General features: G+C 34.4%; 5 protein-coding genes across 15 annotated transcripts; 2 read left to right on the plus strand and 3 right to left on the minus strand.

Moving 5' to 3' along the window:
- Window positions 1-69: 69 nt before the first annotated feature.
- LOC107263494 (sphingomyelin synthase-related 1) lies at window positions 70-3,216 on the minus strand. Of its 4 annotated transcripts, XM_015730772.2 has the most exons (6): window positions 3,081-3,216; window positions 2,077-2,407; window positions 1,664-1,998; window positions 1,438-1,584; window positions 1,188-1,342; window positions 70-1,089 (listed from the first exon to the last, which is right to left on the minus strand). In XM_015730772.2, the coding sequence occupies exons 2-6, from the start codon at window positions 2,377-2,379 to the stop codon at window positions 689-691; spliced, it is 1,341 nt and encodes a 446-aa protein (XP_015586258.1). In that variant the 5' UTR covers window positions 2,380-2,407; window positions 3,081-3,216; the 3' UTR covers window positions 70-688. The 4 variants fall into 4 exon arrangements, with proteins under 4 accessions (XP_015586258.1, XP_015586254.1, XP_015586255.1 ...); XM_015730768.2 differs by having other exon boundaries at window positions 1,664-2,407; XM_015730769.2 differs by lacking the exon at window positions 3,081-3,216 and adding an exon at window positions 2,826-3,045 and having other exon boundaries at window positions 1,664-2,407.
- Window positions 2,646-4,955, plus strand: LOC107263497 (uncharacterized protein PF11_0207). 3 transcript variants are annotated; one of them, XM_025080821.1, is made up of 8 exons: window positions 2,646-2,786; window positions 3,554-3,595; window positions 3,669-3,815; window positions 3,905-4,072; window positions 4,170-4,318; window positions 4,374-4,487; window positions 4,596-4,667; window positions 4,744-4,955. In XM_025080821.1, exons 2-8 carry the CDS (start codon window positions 3,584-3,586, stop codon window positions 4,898-4,900), a joined length of 819 nt encoding a protein of 272 aa, XP_024936589.1. In that variant the 5' UTR covers window positions 2,646-2,786; window positions 3,554-3,583; the 3' UTR covers window positions 4,901-4,955. The 3 variants fall into 3 exon arrangements, with proteins under 3 accessions (XP_024936589.1, XP_024936587.1, XP_024936588.1); XM_025080819.1 differs by lacking the exon at window positions 2,646-2,786 and adding an exon at window positions 3,216-3,341; XM_025080820.1 differs by lacking the exon at window positions 2,646-2,786 and adding an exon at window positions 3,341-3,469.
- Window positions 4,956-5,225: 270 nt separating this feature from the next.
- Window positions 5,226-8,259, minus strand: LOC107263496 (ADP-ribosylation factor-like protein 6-interacting protein 1). Of its 3 annotated transcripts, XM_015730775.2 has the most exons (6): window positions 7,579-7,754; window positions 7,409-7,522; window positions 7,212-7,345; window positions 6,850-7,087; window positions 6,381-6,465; window positions 5,226-6,309 (listed from the first exon to the last, which is right to left on the minus strand). In XM_015730775.2, the coding sequence occupies exons 3-6, from the start codon at window positions 7,313-7,315 to the stop codon at window positions 6,209-6,211; spliced, it is 528 nt and encodes a 175-aa protein (XP_015586261.1). In that variant the 5' UTR covers window positions 7,316-7,345; window positions 7,409-7,522; window positions 7,579-7,754; the 3' UTR covers window positions 5,226-6,208. The 3 variants fall into 3 exon arrangements, with proteins under 3 accessions (XP_015586261.1, XP_024936591.1, XP_015586260.1); XM_025080823.1 differs by lacking the exons at window positions 7,409-7,522; window positions 7,579-7,754 and adding an exon at window positions 8,133-8,259; XM_015730774.2 differs by lacking the exon at window positions 7,409-7,522 and having other exon boundaries at window positions 7,579-7,763.
- On the plus strand, window positions 7,905-9,577 carry LOC107263495 (ubiquitin-conjugating enzyme E2 S). Its single transcript, XM_015730773.2, has 5 exons — window positions 7,905-8,068; window positions 8,195-8,342; window positions 8,619-8,809; window positions 8,868-8,996; window positions 9,058-9,577. Exons 1-5 carry the CDS (start codon window positions 8,051-8,053, stop codon window positions 9,211-9,213), a joined length of 642 nt encoding a protein of 213 aa, XP_015586259.1. The 5' UTR covers window positions 7,905-8,050; the 3' UTR covers window positions 9,214-9,577.
- Window positions 9,578-9,879: 302 nt separating this feature from the next.
- Window positions 9,880-19,249, minus strand: LOC107263491. 4 transcript variants are annotated; one of them, XM_025080814.1, is made up of 22 exons: window positions 19,073-19,249; window positions 18,781-18,895; window positions 18,592-18,685; window positions 17,386-17,766; window positions 17,174-17,286; window positions 16,919-17,088; window positions 16,320-16,800; window positions 15,924-16,216; window positions 15,658-15,848; window positions 15,492-15,534; window positions 14,129-14,296; window positions 13,684-13,813; window positions 13,368-13,574; window positions 13,126-13,296; window positions 12,863-13,039; window positions 12,640-12,791; window positions 12,463-12,545; window positions 12,049-12,381; window positions 11,692-11,959; window positions 11,506-11,591; window positions 10,771-11,424; window positions 9,880-10,695 (listed from the first exon to the last, which is right to left on the minus strand). In XM_025080814.1, the coding sequence occupies exons 4-22, from the start codon at window positions 17,628-17,630 to the stop codon at window positions 10,560-10,562; spliced, it is 4,101 nt and encodes a 1,366-aa protein (XP_024936582.1). In that variant the 5' UTR covers window positions 17,631-17,766; window positions 18,592-18,685; window positions 18,781-18,895; window positions 19,073-19,249; the 3' UTR covers window positions 9,880-10,559. The 4 variants fall into 4 exon arrangements, with proteins under 4 accessions (XP_024936582.1, XP_015586243.1, XP_015586245.1 ...); XM_015730757.2 differs by lacking the exons at window positions 18,592-18,685; window positions 18,781-18,895 and having other exon boundaries at window positions 19,073-19,248; XM_015730759.2 differs by lacking the exons at window positions 14,129-14,296; window positions 18,592-18,685; window positions 18,781-18,895 and having other exon boundaries at window positions 19,073-19,248.
- Between the last annotated feature and the right edge of the window lie 423 nt (window positions 19,250-19,672).

Genomic DNA, 19,672 nt, shown 5'->3' on the forward strand with positions numbered 1-19,672 from the left:
GTCATCAATGAGGGAACGGATTTTATGTGGGACATATATATATATGCATAGAAATATATATACGTGATATGTGCAAAATAATTTATGTATTGACAAAAACGTTGAAATAAACACGAGATATCATTTTTCGCTATTTACACATGCATATCTCGCGCCTTTGGCAAAATAGTCTCCATTGTGCGATCTTATGTAAAAGTTTGTCTTTAACCGTACGTAATAAATAATTACATTAGTGTTGCATTCGCATGACACCGTTTTGTTCCATATACATTATATAGATAATGTTTTTACAAAATTCTAAGGTTTCTCTCAGAGTTTCAATATCTGTACTAGATATAAATACAGTTGATGAGCTAGAGCACCGTTCAGGGGCATCCCTGACTTGTTCATATTCTATTTTCTAATTAGAACTTTTTACATGAGACTTGCAAGTCTGTTTTCGCATTAATTTCAATTTTGTTGGCTTTGTACAGCTTGAAATCAATCAATCATACAATGTACAAATTATCTAAAAAAAACTTCCTAAAAAAAATTCGTCTCCAAATACAAAAGTCATATTGGACAGATAGGAAGGATCTTAAAATGATAATTGCGATAGAAACTTTCTTTGCGTGCTCCTACATGGCTATAAAAAAGAGGCTGAAAGATGTTGTGTCTGGGAAACCCCTGGAATAACGAAAGCACAGGGTTAAAGTTTCTTCTTTGTGCAATTGACTTCGCTGTTGTGGTTGTGTTGAGTCTTTTGGAAACAATTGCAGCTCCGCACGTAATTCCAGGCGTCTTTGCAGGTGCAAATGAAGTTAAAGATGATGGAAGAAGGTGACTCGTATTCATTTGGTACAATTCCGTCAACGGAAGATTCGAAGAAACTGAATAGTGGAAACCAAATCCTTGTTCTGTTTGAATCCCGCTGCATTAGGGCTTGATTATTTGCTAAGGTGTGATAATATAGAAACAGCCTGGACGTGATGTAGAAAGCCACAAATACATCAATTGAGTAATGCTCGTGAGCAGCCAAAATGAAGAATATACCGAACATGTTCAGCATCCAAGTGAATGTGTGAAGGAAGTATAGCTGTCTTGAGGTATCTGTATAATTTTAATCCATAATAATGATTCTGATTAGTTTACCTACTTAAAATTTAAAGCAAAAAATAGATCTTATGCAGGAAATTGTAGTCGCTTACACTCCGTAATAAAGAAGTTGAGCATGGTAAGGGCCACAGTGTGACCGCTGAACATGTAATCGCCACATGTTCGCACGCCTTGAATGGACATACCAGCTCCTCTCCATATAACATAAGCCATGGCGATTTTATTGTACAATTCCTTGTAAGCAGTACTGAAATTATTCGAAAGTCGTTTTCAGAAGTCATGAACATTAACCTTGGATTTTTGAAGTTTCTGATAGGTAATTAAAAACAAATAGATTCGTACCCTGATGACCATTCTTCCGCTGGAACGTTTCGCGGTTGACACTGAAGGTGGGCACCTGGCACTGATAACGACGTGATGAGCATTGTTACACAGCGTAGTAAGAAAACTGTACCGGATAGCGCAAAGAACCGACGTAACAATATGAATCTGTAACCCCAAAATTATAATTTATTTTGTTATTTATTCAAGCAGTTTACTGTATAAAATGCATTAATTGGCCACTTACCTATATTTGTGGAATATGAGTACAGTAAGCCATATAGCAAAGAGAATAGTACCAGTGACCTCACACATATCGAAGGCCCAGGGAATGTGTGGTACATTATCAAGAAAAATGTCAGGCAATGGGGGATACTTCTTCATGTCCGGAACTCGGTCGTGTACGATAACCATGACAAAGGCAGTGATCCAAGTAACAACGAATAGATATGCTAGACTGATGAATCCTTTCCATATTTCTGGAGGGAGGTGTGAAGCTTGTCCATCTTCAGAAACTGATGTGGAGTAAAACTCATGCTCCACTGAACCCTCGTTATTAACCGTACCGCCGCTGCTTGGAATCTGCGGTCCCACACAAACACCATTCAATTTTCTTCCCCCATAAGGATTCTGCATGCTACGATTATGTATTGCACTAACTTCGTGCCGTTGATGAGCATAAAAATTAGTTGATGGAAGAAGATCAATGTATCCCAGTTCATATAAGGCAGCAACATTCTCCCTTTGCAATTGTTTAATACTAATAGCAAGTCTCTTCAGATCTCCAATTTTTCGTATATTCACAGAATCAGATCTCAAGTCTTCTTCTCTCATAGTAAGAAGAACTTTTCCATCAATTGCATGAATGTCACGGAAGAGATATGTAAAATGGCCATTACCAGTTTCTTTTAACCATTCCTGGACATCATCGACCGTCCAATCTATTACATTCTTCACAGCCATTTTCTATTTCCTCTGTGAATGATGATATCTAAAGAAACACGCTTATTATAACTTCGAATAAGGTTATTACTGCATATTGTATATACTGTTATAAAATAAGCACAGCACTACAGATAGCATCAAATTTTTGTTTGATGCACTGTTTATATGATAATACATATGTGACATGTAACTACATGTTTTCTAATTCTCATTCTTGCATAACATGATAATGTCATTCAATAAACAACAAATCAAGCTTACCAATTATTTAAATTTATCTTACCCATCAAAGAAATTGCATCAATTATAAATTATTTAGGTACACATAGAAATTGTAGAACATTTTTCCTTTATAAGTTACATTAAAAGAAAAGTGGTGAACTAAAAGAATCAACTACTGTATATATGCTACCGAATAAATAAATGTAAGTAGGACATAACTGTAAGTTTGCCAAAAAATGTACCTTCACTACAAAAGGTATAACTGCAGGCTATGGAGAAGTGTGCAAATTTTTCACAAATAAATAATTCAGTCTGCTTAGTTAAAATTAAAGATTACTAAAATATCAAATATTGAAGAATTTATTTATCTCATAATGGACTAAAATCCCATCTAATCGTTTCGAAATTATCTAATTTTATCATGTGCTTTAGATAAGGATTTGATAGGTTTTAAACGTAACCTTAGTGTAAGGTATATTATACGTTTAGAAATTTACCGATAATTCGACATATGATATCAGCGATCTATCATCAGAAGGTTTTTCTACACTTCCCACTCATCATAAATTAGTTTTGTATTATGTGCTGTTGAGAACTACCAGTCAATGTAAACAAATTGCAACACACAAAAACCATGTAGCAGCTGATCAAAATATGTATACGTATTTATCAGTGCAATTCCAAGATTCCAAGTTATTGTGTCGAAAATTAGTCGTTCTTAAATCTACTACATATTGACCTAAAGTTATGCTCATATGGTAAACACCTCTTGCAATTTGGATGCATGCAGTTGTACGCGAAATAAAATTGACAATGTGCATAATAATCATTTAAAATTGGAAATAACATAACTGTCATAAATAAATCTGTCAAATTACATAATATTGTATGTTATTTAAATTGGTACACATTTTTTATAAATGAATGAATACTATTATTCTTCATTTCAACATTATTTTTCTGTTTCAAGAGAAACGTCAGTATACACACAGCACAAATCATGAAAAAACAGGTATTTGATTCAATTATAATAATTAATTTTAGAAGATCCCAGTTTTGAGAAAACAGCAAATTTATTTTTACAGGAAGATTTGCTATCAGATTTGATATCCTTAAAGCGGCAACTCACAACGACGCTTCGAGAAAATCAACTATTCAAAATAAACATTCATAAACTTCAAAGTAATATTTACAAAAAAGATAAAGAAATCGAGTATCTGGAAAGACTCAAGGTTTGAATCTGTATATTTGAACCACGTATCCATTAAAAAAATTAATGCATATGCCATTAATACCGATAAAATATGATTTTTTCTATTAGAACAGAGAGATTGGTAGTAAGCTTAACGATCGTGAAAGTGATACTGTGTTAAAACTTTTAAAGCGTAACGAGGAACTTGAAGAAATGTTCAGGAAAATAGAAATGAAAAAACAAAAACGTTATAAGGAAATGAAAATGATGTGTCTTTACGGTCGGCCGAATTTCAAAGTATTTTAATCAGTTCTTTCCGGTATACTCTAATAATACCTCTTAGATAATTGTTTTATATTTTCATAAATTAACGGCTTCCATTAACCCAGCGTAGAAGAAGAGCGAATTTGTAGCAAAGAAGACGAGCTATGTGAACATGGAGGAGAAAAATAAATTGTACTCCGAAATCGAAAAACTTTCTACAGCAATTAAAGGACTAGAACGAGAACGAAAGCAAGATAAGCGACAGATACGGTTAACAAAGTAAAGCTAACTGAAAATACTAAAAGAATTGCATAAAAATCATTATTACTTTCAGTGCAGAAATTTTACATTTAAGAATGGAATTGAAAAAATCTAAAGAATTAAATAAACAAAATGAGATTACACGTTCTGGATCACTACCTATGGAAAGTACATGTTCAAGTATCCAGTTAAGTTTGAAAATGCTTATAATACAATATATACTATACTCTGCTATATACTATATATATATATATATATATATATATATATATATATAAAATTTAATAAATTTTAGAAAGCTTGAAGTTGTGAAGGAAAAATCCGAAGATTCTGAGGTTGAATTATCTTCGGATATAATTAACAGAAAGTCAGTTGTGTTACGAGGAAAAGTATATAAAATCGGTATTTATGATTTATTGAAGTTTTTTAAATATTTTTTTTAGGCCACTGTTACCAGTGCCGTCAAATAAGACGAAAATTGAATATGTGTATGATTCGGAAGTCAGCTCCGACGGCGAGGATATATATCTTTCAAATCATTTAAGAAGTTTTCTTCAGCAAGTCGTGATTGCAGTTTCCAGCGAAGCCGATGACGATTAGAAATAATAATTTATATGCAGAGTTAAAGGGAATAGATAAGTACGTTTTGTAATAATTCTTTTTACTGGGATCATCAAGCGTACTCCAATTGATTGTTCTTGATTACCTTATACTTTATTACTGTTGATGGTATAGAGGAAAAACCTTGTAAAAAGTAACTTATATACACAAATCAATAAATATGGGATTCGAAAATGTACAGCACTGTGAAATACACTGATTTATTAGTAAATATGCAATAAAATATCGCGTGGATCACTAAGCTAACATAAATCATTATAAAATCACTGCTCCTAAATTGTTAAATCATTAATAAACCAATCAAAACATGTATCCAATGTTTATTGAGTAGAAAATGAACCATTGTTTATTGCTTGCAATCACGACGATTTCTAAAAACAATATGAAATTTGTTTTCAATCAGTCCGATTTCTAATTAGCAAAAATTATTTTACAAAAGCTTTCAACTTTCTATATTGATTGCTGTCATTCTCTGATGAATCTATAAGGAACTAAATAACTATTTGTGATTTCTAATATTCCGTTAATATATACTGAATACAATGCTGCGCGACTGACTATTGCTAATCAGCAAATAACATAGAGATTATTAATTGAAGTCTGTTAATTATCATGATGAATCTAATTAAGTACATTTCAAATTAATACTCTATACGTCATGCTACAGGAGTAGAATATATTTTTAAATTTTAAAAATAGTCTAAATACACTTTAATGTTATACAGTGGCGTAACAACTACAATTTGCTTGTAGGACTGACGAGAAGCACGAAATTGAAATATACGCCTTATTACTATGATTTCAAGTTACATACTAAGTCAGTTCTTGCACTAAAACTTCTTTCATCAGTGGTTTTCTCCGTGTATTCAATTTTTTGTAGTACTGAAATTTTTAAAATACAAGATATTCTTACTACTCTGTGAAACAGCTGCTACATATCATAATTGAAATCATAATGTTACGTGGCTCTTTCAGGAAGCGAATACGCAAGCGACATGCAATCGACAATAATCCCGAGTGACGGTATTAATATTACGAGTATAAAATATAAGTATTAGTATTTCTAATAATTAGATATATATGTAAATATTAGCTTTAGCCACTGGTATTTGGTAATCCTCCAAACTGTTTTGGTACCTCATTGGTAATTTTGTCAGTACATAAACGATCGTGAGTGCGAAAAGCGCACACGAAAGAGAAACATCGAATATGAAAATGGCGACAAAAAACGAATTTTATTAGGTATCCGTTGCGCAGTGCAAAATTTAAACGTGACAAATATGACGATTAAGACTGCTTGCGGTGGGTCATGTAGTTGCAGAGAAATTTAATTGCCTTCTGCACTCTGCCTTTATGTCTCAGACCAGGCGTAAGCAATATGGCATTTACTGCAAAAAATACATGACGTTAATTTTATATTAAATGATCACTCTTTTTTATATATTTATGAAATTCTTACCAGCCATGTAGATAAGAAGCAGGTTATTTATAGTATTTCCAATCCAGGCAAGTAATAGCAGGCACAATGTTATAGATCCATAATACTGGAAACAAAAGTGTTAATTTTAATATTAGAAATGATATAAGTATTATTAACACTAGATTTACCAGACCAGTCATTTTGACTGGTCGTGCAATTTCAATTCAAAATTCCTACTACATATATCATTTGATTTCAGAAATGATGTTATGACTTTTGTAGCTATAAGTAGAGAATACATTTTATAAACTTAATATTATTTTATATATATTAGTAACAAATATAATTTTTGTTATTGACATTTATACCAGTACCAGTCAAAATGAATAAATAAATGGTAAATCTAGTGTTAATTTTCATAAAATAAAATAAGATCATATCAGAATATCTTTATATAATTTGCTAGTTTTTGTTGATCATAAGAACAAAATATGATAACTGAGCCTACCAAATTTGGGCGATTATTACGAGCCTGCAATATCTTTCCCCAAACATTTTGCAATTGGAGTATGGTCACAGAAAGGTTTTGACAAATATCATCCAACTTCTTCTCTTTTTGCCCTGTCCAGCTATTTGTTGAAATGAATGCTGATGATAGGATTGGCACTAGATAATCCACCAAAGCCAGTATCAACAGACAAATAGAGATCATTGTGAGTAATGCTGGCTCCAAAAACCAAATAAGCCTGAAGACAGGAATGTTAGCAAATTGATTACAACAAAATTAGTATATTCATAACTCTTAAATATGCTATGGAATAATACTTCAATGGTCTAGTTATTACAAAATATATTAATACTAATCATTACATAAAGATGGATGTTGTGACTCCTAATATTAAACCAAGATGCCATGATCTCTCCCACAACAAAATTGAGTTTAGTGGTAAAATAATTTCTCTCCAGCACTCCATTCTTCTTTTTAACTGCTTCGTATGCTTTTCCTGAAACAAATAAAAAACAATTTCAAAATGTCCAACACAATCAAATTCTCTGCATATACCTACTTGAAACCAAAAGCTTTTAAGAGAAATCTATCCCATTCATTAATAAAAACCGCAGAGACAGAATGTAATTGCTTAACAGAAGCTTTTCATTGTTGCTATGAAGAATGGTCTAACCTAATGACAAGAGGAAATAACACACAACACCGATACGCAAACAAAATAAATTATACCTTGCCATTCGACACTGTCTCCGGCATTTCGATATCGTGAAATTCGTAGTCTTGATAATTGATTAATATACCGAATATGCTCAAGTCATCCAAAGAGTTTCAATAAATTCAATGGAACTGACGTTTTTCGATGCAAAATTTTTCAGACCGTCGCGCTTTGCACTTTTGTTCTTTCTGCTGAGTTTGGCCATGGAGGCTACGACCGTTTCGATGCGGATTGGTCTGCGATTTAAACCGTTGCTTATCACTTGCTTCCATTAGCCGAAGGTTCAAAATGGCCCTAGTCCTCTAGCGCTTATTGGTGTTTCGTTCAAACGCCAGTTATCGCCATCATGGTCGATGCCGCGCTGATGTTCTGACGTTAGAAGGAGTGTTTGAGACCTGAGCTTATTCTTCTTGGACGACAAGGAATTCTCAGCGAGAAATATTGTCTAACGATATTCCGTGTAATAAGGTCCGCCCGACGTCGAAGATGGCTGCTGTCAGCTCCGTGAGTTTTACAATATAAATTTGATTCTGTGTCATGTATTGCCCTTCTTGTTTACTTCACCTACCTCGCCATGCGAGAAGTCCTGCCGTTCGTTTTGTGCGTTCTAAGAACTTTTCTGAAATTTAGATCTCCAATGTCGAGAACTTGTCGCCACAAATCATACGCAGGGTCGCTAAGGAGATGAGTGAGCTTGTAGAGCAGCCACCCGAAGGAATTCGTGTAATCATCAACGATGAGGACGTCACTGATATCCAAGCAGTTATTGAAGGACCTGGTATAACTATCTTATTCCAATTCAATAGGACAAGGTTGTTTCAAAATATTTCTTGTGTTTTATACTGCTTGCGGCAGTCAGTGTTTGCTGTTAACTAGAGAAGCGAGCTTTAGTATCTGTAGGATGGATTTCTTGTTTTCTAATTTAATATTTCATCAGTAGTTATAAATTGTTTTCTTAGCACTTCTTGAGGAAGGTTCTATATATTACCTCAACTTTTTTTTTATTAATAATTTCTGCCAGTCACTTAATATGTGCACTTATGTTGGGTTATAGCTGGAACTCCATACACAGGAGGTTTCTTTCGAGTGAAGTTAGCATTGGGAAAGGACTTTCCACAGGGACCCCCAAAGGCTTTTTTCCTTACAAAGATCTTCCATCCGAATGTAGCAAAGAATGGTGAAATTTGTGTAAACACTCTGAAGAAGGACTGGAAATCTGATCTTGGCATTAAGCATATACTACTGGTAATTAGTTATAAGTACTAAAGTGTGTAGTCAATTACTTAACAAGAAAAATTTTCAGACTGTGAAATGCCTGCTCATCGTTCCGAACGCGGAATCTGCATTGAACGAAGAGGCTGGTAAGCTCCTCTTGGAGAGGTACGATGATTATTCAGAGCGAGCGAAAATGATGACAGAGATTCATGCTCAGGTAAGATAAAATTAGCCGAATTTTTATTATTATCTTTCTAACATCATTAATATTCGTTTAGGGAGGTGGAAAGGGCAGCAAGGCTGGTCTGCAAAGCTGTGCTTCCTCAGACATGGCTGGTGGCCCGTTGCCGAAGAAACATGCTGGAGATAAAAAATTAACAGCTGAAAAGAAAAAAATGTTAAAAGAGAAGAAGCGGACGCTTAAGCGATTATGAAGCGGGTCACGTCTAACTCGTCCTCTTATTCCTTTATTCCTATCCTAAAAGCGCGTTTCTCTATCTTTTCTCATTTTGTCCCCAGGATAATTTAAAACGCCGTACGCAGCGTACTCATTGTACACGGTAACTTCCTAGTAAAATGTTTATTACCTAAAGACGACTGATATCTCGTTGATTGAACTGCTGGCTCGTCAATACCGAGTTGGTTTCCTTAGAGGTTTCCCTCGTTAGCACCGCTAAGGTTCGGTTTACCGGACATTGCGGATATTTTTACATACGTGTACAGAAGACAGATATGTGTATGATGTGATGATATGAATATTAGATGATTATTTAAACGAATAAATGCTTTCTCAGAATTCTTATTGCTTCTGTTTAATACATTCTCCATGCATATAATCCATATAAGTAATTCCAATGGAGAGTGAATAATCCGTTGAGTAAAGGTTATCCTTACGCTTTAATACAGTCACATTTTACAATATTTATTTCCTTAACTATGGTGATCAATTAAAATTGATTGTTGGACATTGATATTTTTTACACTGGAATGTTGTTCAGTCGTACGATTGTGCATTATTGCTGCAAAGTAAACGCATAGTAAGTAAGGTAGTTTGATATGAGGATTTTGCGAATTAGGACAAATAAAGAACAACATTTCGGTATATTTCGATCGATATTTATTGAAAACTGATAATTGTTTCTGAATAAAAAAATTTCGTTTTCGATACTGTTCATCATGGCGTGATGGATATGTGAGAGTTGGCGAAAATAAAGGAAATGGAATAAATATCTATTTGCAAACAATATGTAACAAATGGCAAATGCACGTTTGTTAATTTTGCTGGTGAAATGCTGCTCACTGTGTTCATTGCAGTGCCATGATAGAACTTATTTCATAATGGTTTTTACAAATAAAAGGTTTATGAGTAATTTACACGCAAAGTAGAATAAGTGATTTAAGTGAATCGGCTTCTTATCCTTAGAAGTACATCAATATTTTCAATAATTCTTTTACTTCAACAATTTGGAATCTTTTCCATAAAATATTCAAACAGATACTTTATACGAGATTCTTAAAATAGAGCAATTGCCATAATTGTTTTTAGTAACTGTATAAAGTACTACCAAACGTTTTATCAAAACAACTTAAGTTCCAACAAACGCATGTTCATATTTGCATATTTCGTGTTTTTATTCACCTTACGAAGTACTAACTACATACTTTGTTACACAGGTAATTGGGCTGATCGTACTTATGAATGCGGGCTAATTGTTTTTTTTATCGTTATAAAAAAAGATGGGAAGGTAGGAGAAAGAAATGGAATAGGAGAAAAATATATTTATTTACAGGAATCAAAGTTGTCTCCCTTATGTTTCTTAGAGGACTGCTTATCGTCCTGGCTCTCTGAACTCGATCTCAGCATTAGCCTTGGAATCCTCTTCGCTTTCAGATAGGACATTGTTTCTGCATCAGATCTATAAATTCATGATTCCAATAAATTGTATAATAAATCCAAACAAACCTCTTCAACACAAATAAAATACTCTTACCTGGTCATCGTCTTCACCTCGGTAAACATATCGGTTTGGTTGCTTTCATTTGAGCTGGAACTGGCAGAGGACGAATAGGGAATGAACGGTGAAATTTTTGCACGTGCCTCGCTAATTTGCTCGGCATTCTTTTCCGTTGTTGGTTCACTTGACGTTACTCGATTTTCTGTTGTTTCATTATAATTAGGCTTCTTGTTCTCGGCTTCAGTTTTCACTGTCGCGGCATCCGCCGTTTGAGCTTCCGGTCTCGGTAATAACTTTCCATCTTGTGTAGGAAACGTCAGGGTCGGCAAGTTTATATTCTTATCACCTTTAGTAGCGTTCATTAATTTCATTAAAAGCTTCGAAAGCTCCTCGCGCTTACGCGTAACGACGATCTCCTCGAACCAAGTCTTTAGTGTTTTTATTGGTGGCATGTAATTCTTTATTGGATCTTTGAAGAAACTCTCTACATACTGTAGAACATAGACTCCACAGTCTGTAAAATTTGATTGTTGTGGAACCTTTGGACAGGAACCTTTTATAGTATCTTTCGAGAACACTTTGTCGACTCCCATTTTGGCTAAGTGCTCACAGCTCAAATAATCCCGCAGCGTTGCAACGACACGCGATCGGCTAGCACCCGCCAGCGAATCGAATATTAATATACATGGACTATAGAGAGAAAGTAAAAAATTATTCACCTCAAGATCTCATTTCATCTTATCTATTACCAAAAATTGTTGTCATTCTTACATTTTGACTATATCCTTTTGTTGCGCTGTTGTTTGAGTTACTTTCGTTCGTCGATTAGCATTGTCTTCTTGATTTTCCGTGTCCTCCTTAATTAAAATAGTAAAATATGTTAGTGTTTAGCAAAAATTATAACTTTCTTATGATGAGTAAATTAGCATGAATGTAATTTCTATGTTAGTTACTTACTTCTTCGTCACTCTCCATTTCCATTTCCTCATCATCACCTTCAGCTTCATCCCTTTCTGAGCCATCGTCTCCTGGATCTAATGTTATAGTTGTAGCTACAGGTGTAATAGTGGTGCTGCCAATGGTGACTGCCTGAAGTTTCAATTCCTTAACTTTTTTACTTTTTTGGACAGTCTTGTGTACGTCATGTTCCTTTGAACTTTGTGTGGATACAGGAACTTTGCCCACCAATCCCGGAAAGCAAATTATGGCTAGGAACCAGTGGGCACTACAATGGAAGTTAAAGAGGAGTAAATAGCTCAGCATAAAAAAATCTATATAAAATTACGAAGTAACTAGATATTTGTTTAAACTCACTGTTCATTAATTGGTATAACGATGAAATCCTTCTCAAAAATATTAACGTTTTTTGTCCATTTCTGAACTCTCGCGTGTCTTTTGGCAGCGGCGGATAATGGGGCGGTATTCTCAGCCGCCTGGGCATGTGGACTGGTCAATCGTTTGTAAAAATATGAACTAAAAACGTGGGTCCTACTTTGATCAGTTTCCGACAATACCTCCAGCGTTAAGTATTTTAAATAAAAGTCTATAATCACGTCGTTCAAAAACTGATCTTCCCCGAGACATGCATAATCCTCCGTGTTGATCGCAATACCACCTTTAGCAGGAGGCGGTGGATATACCATTATGCTGTCAGCAGAACAAAAATAAGACAAAATAAATTCGTACAGAGAATCATGTTATGTTATAGTATCGATCATGGATACTTACGTTTGTATCTTGCCGTTGACGTTACTACTGTTTGACGAGGATCCTTGACTTTGTCTTTTCAATAGGGTTTCTGAATGTGTTTGCTGTAAAAAAAAAGATCAAAGAATAATTAGTATTAAACATATCATTAAAAAGAGTAGGATATTAGGCATCTACTGCTATTAGAGATATACTAACGCATTGTGGCGAAGACCGAATTAAAATTTCGTTCGCCTCTTTTGGATTGAGCTCCTCAAGTTTTTTTGTTAATGGAAATAAAGTTTTCAAGCATAATTTCGACTCTTCTGTCATTTCTTCTGGTAGCAAGGTAATCCGTTTATGCGTATTATCTGTTTATGAAATAAGTTTTGTGATTATATATTACTGTCACTCATTAAGATATCAAGTTATACTCTGTTACCTTTGCCAGCAGGATCATAATAAGGTCCTTTTGGGTCTTGCATACCGAGTAACTCTCGGATCATCGCACCAGTACCCGGCGTTGTATAGAAAAAGAGAACTGGCATTATCTTTCCGAAGTGAATTAACACTTTCACTATGCTTTTGAATTTTACGTCTAGAGTGACAAAGTTGGTATCTGCCAAAGCAAATGCACCAGTTTATTATTACTCGTGCTGTCAACGCCAAACACAAAAAGGGAATAAGGGAATTTATTTGACTCACCATCTTCGAGCAACGGTACCCCTAATCTAATACCATTCTGTGATATTACTACTCTTTCTCGAGGGATATATTTGTAGGATCCTATCCTGACCGTTCGACATAATATAGATGTATGTGGTGCTTGAATAGATCCATCGGTAATGTCTTCTGTTTCAGATTCTCTTCCACCACCTGAAAACGTGTATTAGTATAAAAATTTCCAAGTAAGGAATGATGAAATTAAAAAAATATTGATGGGAAACCTTTGACTCCCTCTTCTCCATCGACAGTGTGATCAATGTCAGTGTACATTAAATTGTTTGTGATAACTGGTTCTTTTTCAGAAATCATTTCCATTTCTTCATTGGATGCACCACCAGATGAGGTATTGTGTGTAACATTGTTATCCATTTCCGACTTTTTTATTTTGTTCTCCTCATCTTCTTCGTCCGATGATATTGTTAAACATTCTTGGAGAAACATGTACATTCTTTGTTAACTATGTTTATTGTTTAATTGTTGTTTATGAATTAATTTTAAATACGTCACAAAATTTCGGATGTCGTGTAACTGTTATACCTGGTTCTTTGACTGGCTTTGATCTTGAAGATCCAACTGCTCGCGCTCTACCTCTTCCACGTTTACAAACGGAACCATCTTGGTCTAGCTTAGCTGTTGCGTTACGATCAGGGGTTTTCTTATAAAAGGTCTGAAAGTAACAGAAGACCATGACACGTGTGAACGATCTTGTCAAATATTTAATTACTAGGATGGAACCAAGTGGCAACTCGTTCCCAATGTGACCTGAAAAGTCTAAGACAAAACTAATTCCGGGAAATTACAACGACGAAGAAAAATATAAAGTAAGGAAATATGCTATAGAACTTTTTGTTATCTTTAAATATCCTAAAATGGTATAAGTTATCTTTAAATATGATACTTTAATCGGTAGTAAGTAAATTAATGCTGTTAAATAGATTTCTGCTCTAGTATTGTTTTGGAGCATCTCAATCATGATCCTTACATCGACGGACAGCATGTTCTCGTTCTTCGCTTGTATACCCATAGTTATTGGTATTGCCTTGACATCCTTTGGCAATTTTGTCTTACACCGCATGCACCGGTTGAAGTCACTTGAACTGATGCCACAGTGAGGGCACACAGCAAGTTTTCCATCGACGTATTTGGGCTCCTAGTTCCATACAAAAGCTATAGTAGGTTGAGTTATGCAAAAGGATTAATACATTCTAGCGATTCTTGACTAAAGCATAAAAGTTTATCTCAATTTGTTAATATTCGTACAAGCAGTATGGTTTGCTTTTCTTATTTTGTATCAGACTCTGCTATAAGCAAGAATTTGCACTTGCAATTACTAGCATTACACTGCAACTGTTCGATAAGTACAAAAATGACTTCCTTATAATATGAATAGCTTGCAAGTTTTCACATGATTATAAAAATGCAATAAACCTTATATATTCTCTACATTGTTTAACAGTGCTAATTCTTCACGAATATTAATTTTTAAAATTAAGGTTATACTCTGTGAGGAAAATATTACCAATGATAGCTTCTATATTCACAAATTAAATCCAATTACACAACTATCAGAAATATATTCAAATTAATAAAAACATATATTGTTTCTATCTGATATCCCACAGCACTCCTTGAAATAATCAAATATAAGAGCCAACAAGTAGTCTTATCTGTTGAATAAATATGTCTTCTATGTATTCAATAGAACTAACCTATAACAATCTAACCTATAACTCGTGCAACTCACATGTGTGGTCACATTCTGTTGTTACGCAATTTTCATTAATGTAAAATAATAATCAGCAATGAAGAACGCGAAGTAGATAAAATACTAAAACTTAAGTAATATCCAACTTCTTGATATAATAAAATTTTTCACAATCGACGACGACTTGTGAATGCAAAGGCGTAGAAACCAGGCGTAAATGGCTAATACATTCCAACGAGAAAATGATGAATTTCGTTCTACGCATAAAAATTGATCACCTCTTGTAATGCAAAACTTTTTTAGCTCGATTTACTTCTAGTTAAGGTACTCGACTTTTTTTCTCAATAAACTTTACTGTTGGATAATGAGATATATATCAGATGAACGCGTAGTATCGTTGTACTGATGTTCCACGTGGCAGATATACATGTACAACATTATTTAAGAAACTATGCATACATATACATACGCTTTGAAATTGAATATTCACAAGTACCGAATATCAGAAGTATCTCCAGTGTATCTAAACATATTTCAAATTACAGGTTTGGACATTGTATAAATGTCAATATATGTATAATTAATGCATTCCCTATATTCGGTACCTGTTCATATTATAATTAAAAAAGCAATATCTTACCTCGTTTGGTGTTACGGAGGAATTACTGTTTTCATTCGAAGCACTGAAACAAGAAAATATTTCACTTCTCTGCACTTCGATTTTAGGATTAAAAATATTTGTAATCATCATTTCTCATTTGTATATATGTTAATTCACATAATAATGTTAATTCTTCATCACTTACTGGAAATTAGGTGAGGAACCATCGGCAGCTGTATTCGGCATGGAATTATTTTCAACTTCCAAACTGCTTTGTTCAGTTTCATCTGGGGTTCCCATCGACGTGCCTGGACCAGCCTCCACGATGTAATTGATACCCAACGTTCCATCCGACACTAAAGATATTACGGTGTCCCCGCAAAATGAGATGTTTGACTGAAATCATAGGCAAATTAAAATGTTAGAACTATAAATTATTCCTACGTGTGAAGATGAAGACTTTTAGTTTACCTGTTCTAAAAGATCTTGAACAGTACACTCATCATTTGGTATGTCAAACGTAATGAGTCTTTGTTCTCCGTCAGGTAGAAGAACCAGCATCTTCGCGGTATTGCCTTCGATTTGCTGTGGGACTATAGTATTATGCGGATCATGAATAGTCTTTTGTAAGTATGCCAAACTCTCGGTGGATTTACACTCAGATTCTGCTTGTTCGTTACTGTTTTCTTGATTAACGCTCGCCTGTTCTTCGATGTTTTCAGATTGATCAATTTCCATGGCTTGCTGGTTTGCACACTGTGTACCTAATACATCACCAGATGAAAAAGCATTTTTTAATGTCAACATTACCAAAGGTGGTAACTGAGATTAAAACGTCTTTAATTTGTAATATTTCTAAGATAATACCTAATAAAGGTTGCCGCTGTTGCTTCATTTGAGGTGATACACTGGGTTGACAATGCTGGTGTTGCTGTTGGTGCAGTTGTTGCTTTCGTTGTTGTAAAGCAGAACTGTACTGTCTGTGTGGTGGGCTTAATTCATCACGCATCTGTGTATGTAATGCCCTTTTTAATTTAGCCTGCTGTTTGATCCGTTCACTCAAATGTTCTTTCTCAGGATAGTGCAGCGCAGGGGGATTGGTTTTTAATGTCTGCTGGACCGTCTGTACTAAACCATAAGCTTTTGTCTGGAAACTTGATGTCGAATTTCGATGCAACATTCGATCTCCTGGAGAGTGCACGGTATGCCCACCCTGTGGAGTGTTTAGTACACTTCCACCTTGCACGAATGAATGACGATTCCGGTTTTGTAATTGTCTAGGTGTTTTTTTCTCCATCGAACAGAACTGCGCTTCGGATAGCGAACGCTGACCCTGCTGGTATGAAAGCTGTAACAGGGAGAGACAGTGAACTTTATTTTAACTTATTTATACAATAAAAACGCGTATGTTTTCGAGCCCTTTTCAGGAAACAATGCATCCCAACAAAAACATTCGAAATGCTTACTGGTGTAGTAACATTGTTTTGCTGCTGATTCCTGTTCGGAGTGGCAACTTGATTCCTGATGGGCGTCGTGTTTTGCTTCAAAACTGCATTGAAGTTGATACTGTTTTCTGGCATCTTTATCCATTGCATACTCTGCCCCTCAGGATTACTATTTACTGGTATTTTATTTCCTAAAGGTGTTAGGGCGGCTATTACTTAATAATACAGTATGATACTATGCTCTACGCTTATACACTTTGCAATTTGTATGATTACCTCGATCATCCACAATATTAACGATGTTCTCGCCTACTACATTAACTGTATTTGTTTTCAATATATTCTGGGTCGTTGACATATCGCTTGTTTTGATTATGTACACATTTTGTCTGCAATAAGGTATTACTAGTTAACTACTTGGCGAAATTCGGTTAAAGCTACTTATTGCCCTTGGCAGCATATTTAGCGACATAAATTGTATATATTACCGTTGATCTAAAGGAGCGGTAGCAATCTGCCCACCGAGATTTATAGTTTGTGGTGAGAAAATTGCCTGATCGGTATTTTGTGCCGCAGGAGTGTATGTAACATATTGTGTTGAACCATTCCCACCATTATTAATATCTTCAACGACGAACTGCACGCTCTGTCCTTCTACAGAACAAATTCGTTGCACTTCCTCGATAGTTATCGCATTGTTTGCATTAGTCACGAGATTGAAATATTGGGCCATTTTCCCAAAAGCTTATGAGCCAATGAAATATTTCCCCACGTACTGATCAGTTCTCTTTCTAGTTTACCACTTAGATGCACTTCTTCAGAAAATTCATATCTGCCCTGTGATGCATTCAATATTTGCAAAATACAACCTGGTGAAAAGAATAAATTCACACTCTTTTGTGATGCTCTAATATTTTAAATCACCAATCAAATTATTGAAATTAATATAATCTTTAGTTATACCCCACAAAATTCTTTTCATTCTATAAATGTCCATTTTCATTCACATAAAAAGGAAAGTATCTGTATGCTTTATGTTATAATTATTATCCATTTTATCATATGTTTTAAGCAATGTTCAATTATTTGTAATTCTACTTAAAATTCAATGTAGGAATCAATTTGAATAATATAAATAACATAGTGAATATTATAATCGTGACAGAGATATCATAAGTATAGCTTTGGAGTAACTGTATTAATACGATAGGGAAAATAGTAATGAGAAAAAAGGAACAGTTTCAATATAAATCTGAAAAGTTAATTCTTAAAACAACTCCAAAATACTTATGAATTTATATTTGTTTTAAATTTTTTGTAAAATATTCTACATTCATCTGTACCTAGATCACATTCTACGTACAATTTTTTATGTTCTTGTAGCATTGCAGCTCTTGTGTTTATGCAATAGAAAATATTCAATAATTAAATACTGCAAGACGATATTGGCATGCTAGTTAATTGTTGCAAAATCAATTGGTAAAATCGTAATAGTTTAATAAGTAAAAATTAAATTAACAAACAGACTGATTATAGAAGTAGTGTAATTGTATGTACTGACTTATTTACCAGATTCATACACATATTTAGTCAACAATGAATACAATACTCTTTAAATTTCATAGAAAGATTGAATAATGTTTCATAATTATTGTAGTTAGCATAGGAGTTTTTATTGTGAAAATGTACTTTATCTATAAGCGATTAATTTATTATATACCCATCGTATAGTTAGCCCTTAAGTATTCCGGCAGCATCAGAGGCACCCTGACGGACTAACCTAAAAATCTATAGTCTGCTGTTTTACACACGTTTTATGATGAACCCTACGTTACGACATATTATCAAAATTTCATAAATTAAAGAAAGAACGTCATTCTCACATGTTATTTAAAAAAGGCTGTATGCAACAAAACCCAGTGCAACATCAAGAATTGTGTTGAATCTCAGGAAAGTCTCATAACCTCGACTAACGTGTTAAGGTCAAAATGTTCAGGCCTAACATAGATGAAATTAAATAATCGTTAGATAGTAAATATTTGAGAGGGATGATTTAATTTAGGATTTTCAGGAGATTTTGAAAATTTGTAATAGTAAACCGAAGCTCCGATCGTGACAGTAGAAGAATCTCGTCGATTTTTGTCGGCAGCCTCGTACGGAAAATGGATGACTTACGGGCAGTTTGGTATGTCGATTCTCAAGGAAATTTTCGTGTTCTAGTGTCTTGGCTTGTCTTTCTTCCAGTCCTTTTGCTACTCTTTCATCTTTCACGTAAGTAAATAACAACTGCACTTCGCCATTTTATGTGTTCTTTGGCTGTTAACGAATCGCGAGAGAAGATTACTTACGCCACTGCGTCAGCCACGAAGCGCGAGCTTCCGTGTCCGGTCGATCTTGAATTGTATACGGGCGCGAAAACCACAAGTGGTTCGATGCTAAATATTTTGTTACAATTAAAATAAAGGATATACGTGGCTAAACATATCTTGTTACGATTTCCAATGAGGAAGGTATTAGTTAGCATGGAAGTATTTATTCTTCATAATGGTAAACATGCATCAACCTAATTCATAATGTTCAGAGACGAACAGTTGTAAATCATCTCCACGTGCTAACGAGATGATCGATTAAATATATTTTGTGTTTGCTCTGTTTGTAAATTCATTCATTGTTACGCCATTGCTTTAACTAAATAAAAACTTCCGGTATATTTGAATGAGAAAAGGGCGCGAAACACTTGCTCCGCCCAATAAAATGGTTGATTTTCTTAAGCGT

The sequence above is a fragment of the Cephus cinctus genome, unplaced genomic scaffold, assembly GCF_000341935.2.
Source record: "Cephus cinctus unplaced genomic scaffold, Ccin1 Ccin1_scaffold0153, whole genome shotgun sequence".
In the NCBI taxonomy this organism is placed as follows: domain Eukaryota; kingdom Metazoa; phylum Arthropoda; class Insecta; order Hymenoptera; family Cephidae; genus Cephus; species Cephus cinctus.

What these genes read in the sequence shown, in the direction of transcription:
- LOC107263495 (XM_015730773.2), top strand. An exon ending in GCATTAAGCATATACTACTG is followed by an intron (nt 8,810 to 8,867) that starts GTAATTAGTTAT and finishes AAAAATTTTCAG; the next exon opens with ACTGTGAAATGCCTGCTCAT. An exon ending in TGACAGAGATTCATGCTCAG is followed by an intron (nt 8,997 to 9,057) that starts GTAAGATAAAAT and finishes ATATTCGTTTAG; the next exon opens with GGAGGTGGAAAGGGCAGCAA.
- LOC107263491 (XM_025080814.1), bottom strand. Translation starts at nt 17,630, where the DNA reads ATGGCCCAATATTTCAATCTCGTGACTAATGCAAACAATGCGATAACT. An exon ending in AAAGCCAGTCAAAGAACCAG is followed by an intron (nt 13,575 to 13,683) that starts GTATAACAGTTA and finishes TGTTTCTCCAAG; the next exon opens with AATGTTTAACAATATCATCG. An exon ending in GTTATACCAATTAATGAACA is followed by an intron (nt 11,960 to 12,048) that starts GTGAGTTTAAAC and finishes CTTCCATTGTAG; the next exon opens with TGCCCACTGGTTCCTAGCCA.
- LOC107263496 (XM_015730774.2), bottom strand. Translation starts at nt 7,605, where the DNA reads ATGCCGGAGACAGTGTCGAATGGCAAG. An exon ending in AGACAGTGTCGAATGGCAAG is followed by an intron (nt 7,346 to 7,578) that starts GTATAATTTATT and finishes TATTTGTTTCAG; the next exon opens with GAAAAGCATACGAAGCAGTT. An exon ending in GTCACAACATCCATCTTTAT is followed by an intron (nt 7,088 to 7,211) that starts GTAATGATTAGT and finishes TCCTGTCTTCAG; the next exon opens with GCTTATTTGGTTTTTGGAGC.
- LOC107263494 (XM_015730768.2), bottom strand. Translation starts at nt 2,379, where the DNA reads ATGGCTGTGAAGAATGTAATAGATTGGACGGTCGATGATGTCCAGGAA. An exon ending in CTCATATTCCACAAATATAG is followed by an intron (nt 1,585 to 1,663) that starts GTAAGTGGCCAA and finishes TTGGGGTTACAG; the next exon opens with ATTCATATTGTTACGTCGGT. An exon ending in GCGGAAGAATGGTCATCAGG is followed by an intron (nt 1,343 to 1,437) that starts GTACGAATCTAT and finishes GAATAATTTCAG; the next exon opens with TACTGCTTACAAGGAATTGT.
- LOC107263497 (XM_025080819.1), top strand. An exon ending in AGTATCTGGAAAGACTCAAG is followed by an intron (nt 3,816 to 3,904) that starts GTTTGAATCTGT and finishes TTTTTCTATTAG; the next exon opens with AACAGAGAGATTGGTAGTAA. An exon ending in TCGGATATAATTAACAGAAA is followed by an intron (nt 4,668 to 4,743) that starts GTCAGTTGTGTT and finishes TATTTTTTTTAG; the next exon opens with GCCACTGTTACCAGTGCCGT.